The sequence below is a fragment of the Mus pahari genome, chromosome 7 (genome assembly GCF_900095145.1).
Source record: "Mus pahari chromosome 7, PAHARI_EIJ_v1.1, whole genome shotgun sequence".
NCBI lineage: Eukaryota > Metazoa > Chordata > Mammalia > Rodentia > Muridae > Mus > Mus pahari.
The window spans coordinates 34,982,973-34,990,123 of record NC_034596.1 but is presented as its reverse complement, the minus strand read 5'-3'; the positions used below and the strand labels follow the sequence as shown (position 1 = coordinate 34,990,123).

At 37.9% G+C, this 7,151-nt stretch overlaps 1 protein-coding gene across 1 annotated transcript in view; it reads right to left on the bottom strand.

The window, feature by feature from the left end:
- Nucleotides 1-505: 505 nt before the first annotated feature.
- The window catches only part of Crppa (CDP-L-ribitol pyrophosphorylase A), a 274,837-nt gene continuing 268,191 nt past the window's right edge, over nucleotides 506-7,151 (bottom strand). The window contains exon 10 of the mRNA XM_021202203.1: nucleotides 506-1,743. Within this exon, the coding sequence (XP_021057862.1) occupies nucleotides 1,639-1,743 (105 nt within the window). The 3' untranslated portion in view covers nucleotides 506-1,638. The remainder of the gene's footprint in view (nucleotides 1,744-7,151) is intronic.

Below are 7,151 nucleotides of genomic sequence, written 5' to 3'. Positions count from 1 at the left end.
TGGAGTTGAATATAGAAGCAGGGTTATATGCAAGTAAACAACAAGGCAGGGTAATAAATTCAGCTGAAGCAGGTTTAGCCAGTGGTAGGAACCATGGCTGTAGGTGTCTTAGGATTTCTATTGCTGTGAAGAGACACACACACCGCTGGATACATCAACAGGGACATAGAAGTTCTAGCCAAAATCTACACATTTCTCACATATTTTCACCTTTGTGAATTTGAGCTAACTGATTTACATTTTTGAATACTGGGGGGAAAATGGATGAGCTGACTAATTTATATCTGAGTTTACAATCAACAATCCCATTCTATTTACGAAGAACTGCAGTGTCTAATCCATGCCCATTATAGTCTACCCCCTTTTATATAAATATAAAATATAAACTCTAATACAATAATAGTATTTTAAATCTCCTCTACCATTCAAATGTAACACATTAAGTTTGATTGTGTATTGAAACTCAAAAATACAGAGGAATTTATTTAACATGTTACAGGAGACATTTCAGAAAGTAGACATATTTATTGACAATCCTGAGTAAACACACTTCATGCAGCTTTTATAATTTTTTTCATCCTGTGTAACTTCTAGAGTGTTCTGATTTAACATATTTCAATAAAAATGTATGTATATAACCAAAGGCATTTTAACAACTGTATGCATATAAAATTATTAAATGCAACATAAAGAACAGTATTATGTATGGCAAATAGGAATCGGAGGGAATGAAATCTTGATTTAGCAAGGCCACCATTCCAGCATCAAGATTAGCTAACTGAACAGACTGGTCTCCCTGCTTTTCAGAAGACCAAGGGCACGGATGGAATGGAGCGACTCAATATTCAGGAAGCTCTCCAGACATTGTTAAAACTAACCCAGAAGAAGTAGAGACTCTTTAAAATAATGTCAGCATAACAACTCATAAACCAAAGAAAAGATACAATTTAAACGTGATAAAAGAGTGGATCTCATTCTCTTTAGCGATCTCTAGCGATCGAGAGCAATAAGAGACCAAGGGGAAGAAAACTGGAGACATCCCCGACATCCCCTTTCCTGTTCCTGCCCAGTGTTTACTAGCACGGTTTTTTTTTTTTTTTTTTTTTCTTCTGTGATGTTGCTCTATCCATACTAGGCAAGAGTTTGCCCACTAAGCCAATTTCCTAGCTCCCTTCCTCTTTATAAGGTATAGTAAATTCCAAAACAAGGCAAAAAAGATACATTATCACATAGTAAGAGGATGATTTTAGAATTAGGACTAGTTATAAAGCGTATTATGACCAATATTAGCATAGACTTACATAACAGCCAAGCTGTCTAAACTCTCATCCTTGAAAGAATGGCTCACGTTAGCATTTCAATTTCACTTACTGCAGTAGTGAACTGATTCTTTCCGTGAAATTAGTATTTTCCATTTATTTATCCTTTTCTGGTTGGAGCCATTTTTATTAGACACATAATTTCATGGACACAAACATTTATCCATTTCCACAACCTAAGTATCATATCCAATAAATGGCAAGATAAAAAAGAACACAACTAAAATATTGTATGCACAAGCAGGAGACATCGAGGTGGGGAAGGGGTGCCTTAGGGAAGTATCTTTGGAAGCTTTGAGATGATTTTTGTCTGTGTTCTTCATGCCACCAGGAGCTGTCCAACAAGTGCAGAATTTCTTTCCTTAACTAAGGCAGCTACGATGGCTGCACTTTGTCCTAAACTCTCTCGTAGCTTCTGCTCTTCCTGAAAATAAAAGACAACACAACAATATGCAAATTAAAAGCAGAACACAAAGATTTCAAAACTAACTTATTAACACACATAAAATAATGGAAGAGACCAAAATGTCGATAAAAAAAAACAGAAAATAGAAATTTGCAACGTATCTCCAAAACTAAAAAATATTTTACAACGGTACAACACTGAAATTAAGAAGTAATTAAGCTGGTTGACATGAAATAGGCAAAGCTGAAGCCAGTAGTGGTGATCCTACAGACAAATAAGAGCGGCATATCAGATGAGGCACACAGAGAGAAGGTTTATGTTATATTTTAATATCATATGGTATTATTATCATTCTATTTTCCTTATCATTGAAACTCCCTCCCTCTCACTCCAAGGAAATGTTATGGACCATTTAGGAAACCATTTAAGGAAATCCTCAGAAGTGATATCATCTCAGAATATTCACTTCAGGAAAGAGAAAAAAGTAAAATAAGCCAGTCAGTTTTATTCAGTGTGCCCAAATACATGTAGCTCTGGATTCCAGGCAATCGCAGGTAATCACAGGACACACAAACAGGATGGACTCAGAGTATAGTGATGGCACAAAATTCTGGGATGTTTGCTAGAAAAGGAGGGATTAAAAACAGAATGAGAGAAATGAGACAAGCGTCCAGAGTAGACAAAAATTATTTTTGATAATCAAATGTGATGGCTGGCCTTACAGACGTGTACCAGTGCTATAAACCAGGTCATAAGCATCAATGCAAAGCCAAATTCCCATACTAAAAAGCAAAGGAAAATGACCCAAATTTAATGCATCATCTGTTTATCTACTCTCTATAACTGCAGCAACACTAATTCGAGGCCTACTGACATGGCCCAGGAGGTAAGAGAACATACTGCTGTTTTGTAAGACCCAAGTTCCCTTCTCAGGACCCACACCAGGAATCCAGTGCATTTTAAACACATGCCAGTATTTGCCTGTACATGCACCGACTTTTTAAAGAACACACTCAGTGAACTTGAGAAGTAACAATTCGCTACTCAGTGTTATCAGAGGATCCAAGATATACAAAAGCAAACGTCCACCCCCACCCCCACCCCCAGTTACAATCACTGCCAGGGCTATTATTATTTGTTTTGTTACCCTGTTCACTGCATAGCACCACAAAAATTTTTTTTTTTTACCTAAAACTCGATTCTCTTGTAAAACAATAAATAATCTAATACATATTTGACAATACAACTTTCACTCATTTTTCCTGGTTATACATACAGCATGGCAAATGTAGAAACTCAGCTGAAAGGGGAAACAAATGACCTCCCCTGAAAACAGTGGGGGAATGAAAACGAACTGTTAAGAAGATGCATTTGAGGATGATAGAGATGATGGTTATTCGTGATTGTCGATTTGACTACATTTGAAATTAACCAAAACACAAATGGCTGGATATACCTGTGAGAGATTTTTTTCCCCCCTTAATTAAATCATTTGAAATGTGAAAACCCACTTCTAATCCAGATCTTTAGACAAACACACCTTGAATCTGGATCTTTTGAGGTATGAAGATTTACCTTTAGTCTGAGCCACAACTTCTGCTGGCAGCTTACATAATGGACAAGGAAAAGGGAAACTTGCTCTCTTTGTTTGCTTGCTTTCATTCTTGCTGCAAGTCCATTCCTTCGCTAGCATTAGAGTCACCTTCTTCCCGGATTTCAACAGAATCTGAAGCCCAGCTAATACATCTAATCTCATGGACTGAACTATTACTGGATTCTTGGACCTTCCTTTGGCAGACAGCCAATTTTTGGATTAGCTGAACCAGAGCCTTAAGCCATTCTAATAAATTCCCTTTACATATATATGCTTATGATTAAGTCTTAATATATATTATATTATATATAATATATAATTCTATAAGTTCTGTTCCTCTAGAGAACTTTGACAATACAACAGATTTATGATAATTCTTCTTTGTGCTTTGTTGTCTTTTAAAAGATTTAATCACAAAATTATTTTAGGTTTCTCATAAGCAAAACAAGCTACATTAGATTTATTTTCAAGATGGTTTACATTTAAGTTGAACGTGCATCATATAAAATCAACAATTTAGAATTTTCTCTGAAGTCTTAAAGAACATTTATGTCTACACATATCTCAGTATTTTTACAAAGAAAACTTCTTGTTTGGAAACTTTACTCTTTTTTAAAAGACTGCCAGAAGAACATTCAGCAATTTTAGTTTACTATTGGCCGAAGTAAATAGAATATTAAGCAATATATTGTGGGACTCAAGCTAAAAGTAAGCCAGTTATCTGGTGCATAAGAATTATTCAAGAACACATGCAAAGCTTAACTGATGGACTTTGAAAGTGTTAGGGGTAACAAAGGAACCACATGAAATGGTTGTTTTTAACGTTCACTATTCTTCAAATGTAATACTGAGAATCAGAATTTACTATGAGTTTTACCTATCAAAATTTGTTCATCTATCTTTCTAACACCTAGAATTTCTATAGAAAGTTATACCATGCTTGAACAAAAGTTGTGCACACACACACACACACACAGAGAGAGAGAGAGAGAGAGAGAGAGAGAGAGAGAGAGAGAGAGAGAGAGAGAGATTTAATCACCGTTATCTTTTATCTAATCCAAATTATGTTTTATTTTTGAAATTTAAATTGTGTGTGTGTGTGTGTGTGTGTGTGTGTGTGTGTGTGTGTGTTTTCAAGGCAGAGTTTCTCTTACACTGTCCTGGAACTCACTCTGTAGAGCAGGCTGGCCTTGAATTCAGAAATCCACCTGCCTCTGCCTCCCAAGTGCTGGGATTCCAGGCATGCACCACCACAGCCTTGCAATTTAAATATTTTTAATTATAATTATATCATTTCTGCCCTCAGTCCAACCCCTCCTGAAGCCCCCTAACTCCTTTTCAAATTCATGGCTTCCCTTTAGTTATCACACACACACACACACACACACACACACACACACACACACACACACACATAAATATATAAATACCACCTGCTGACTCTGTTTAACATTACTTATATGTATTTGATTTCAGGTCTGACTACTTGTTTATAGATGGTCAGTTAGGGAGCAGCAGGAAAGACGAACTCTCTTTCTTTGCTGTCCTTCTTTGCCTGCAGTTGTTTGTGGAGGCTTTGAGACCCATGTGATTTCCCCTTTCTACATTAGCATGCCCATTGATGGTGCCATGGTCCTGGTCTTATGTAGGCAGGCATAGTGTTGATGTGACACGGGTGAAGTATCATGGGTATCCTGCCTGTGATTTCTAGAAGATACACTCTCATAGCAGACTACATGTTTCTTTGACTCTTATACTATTCTTCCCCCTCTTCAGTGACGTCCCTGAGTTTTAGGTGTAGGGATTGTCCTGTAGATGTATCTCTTAGGATCCAACCCCCCACAATCCATTGTTCTTTCCATTTAGACCAGCTGTGGCTTTCTGCAATGGTCTGGTTTTGCTGAGAGGAGCAGTGTCTTTGTGATTGGGGTGAGCCACACCTATTTGTGAACATAAGGATGAGCATTTAGAATACAGTTTCAAATTATACTGGCTCAGTATAGTGGCTGTAGTAAGTGCTCTTAGAGCCATGTTATCACCAATTATGGATAACTGGCTAAATTTCCATTACCAGGTATGCTTTCCCTCCTGTTCAGTTGGGGCTTAAGTCCAGTTAGACAGCTAGTTACTGCCAAGACGTAAGTACCACTTTAATGAATATTTTCTGTGCTGGCCACTGTTATGGTTTGCAAGCATTGTAGACGCTTTCTTCTCTCTCTTGGAAGCTTGCACAGCACTTTCCAGTCCTCGGGGAGAAGAGTTTTCACGTCAGATTCAGCTTGAGTCTTTGAAATCCTTTGTCCAAGTTGTGCATTGTCTTTAGCAACAGAAACTTACCCTCAACTTCTGGGAGGAAAGCAAGGACAAAAGCAATGGCCTAGGATGTTTTAGGAGTGTCTCAGACTACGCTGACCAACAATGCAAGAGGATGTTCGTCCTGCCTGGTCCTGGGATTTCTGCCACTTAATTGGCTTATAGTTTCAGAGGGTTGTAGTGCACAATGGCAGGGCAAATGCACAGCAGCAATTGCTGAGCGCTCACAGCCAGATCCACAAGAAGGAGGCAGAGGAAGAAACACTAGAAATAGTGGGAGTCTTTAAACCTCAAAGCCCACCTCCAGTGAAGCACCTCTTCCAACAAGCCACGCCTCGTTTGTTTGTTTTTTTTTTAAGATTTATTTATTTTATGTAGATGAGTATATGGTCGCTGTCTTCAGACAATATCAGAAGAGGGCATCAGATCTCATTATCATTACCGATGGTTTGTGAGCCACCAAGTAGTTGCTGCGAATTGAACTCAGGACCTCTGGAAAACTGGCTAATGCTCTTAACCTATGAGCCATCTCTCCAGCCCCAAGGCCACACCTCTTAGTCCTTCCTAAACAGATCCTGGATCTACCAACTAGGAACAAGTATTAAATTATATGAGCCTATGACGAACATTCACACTGAAACCACCACACACTTAGATGTAATTTTAAGTAAATATAAATTAATATGATTCCATATGACTTTTTTAAACCTCCTTAGTTATTTCTCCCTTTTCGATGCCCTGCTTCTGTATTGACCTCACTTCCCTTTCCCCAGTAAGCCTCTCCCTATTTCCCATTATCCTTCATGTCACTTATATCCTGCTCTTCCTTTTATAGCACTCCCCCTCAAAAACATCACTATTATCTTTCTTTTTGACAACATGATATTAGTATTGATTATTTGGGAAATTTAATTAATATGCCTGGATGACACTCACTTTACAGTCTTCCCATGTCTGCTCTCCCTACCCTTGTGACCCCACCTCTTAAATAAGAAAAAGGAAAAAAACTCTACAAGTCCAACTTACATTGCCCATATACTCACTGGAATTAAAGTGGCCTTTAATCCCAGCACCCTGGAGGCCAAGGCAGGCGGATCTCAGAGTCTGAGACTAGCATGGTCTACAGAGTGAGCTCTAGGACAGCCAGAGCTTACATAGACAAACACTGTCTTTAAAAAAAAATTAAGCAAACAAAAAAATAAAGTAACCATTATCTTTTTAACAGATAAAGCAACATACTAATTTTATTCTGTAGCAATTAATTTTTGTGAGTAAAATCCTACACAGTATTTGGGTCTTGCCCTGCGTGTTTCATTCATTATTGTCTGGTAAATAATTCATTTTCTCATGTCCCTCATATTAAAGACTTGAGGCAGAAATTCTTATGAGACTTCAAAGCCTCTAGCAAGCTTTCTTTCTTTTCTTAAATTATTTTCTTTATTTACATTTCAAATGCTATCCTGAAAGTTCCCTATACCCTCCCCACCCGCCCCTGCTCTCCTACCCACCCATTCCCACT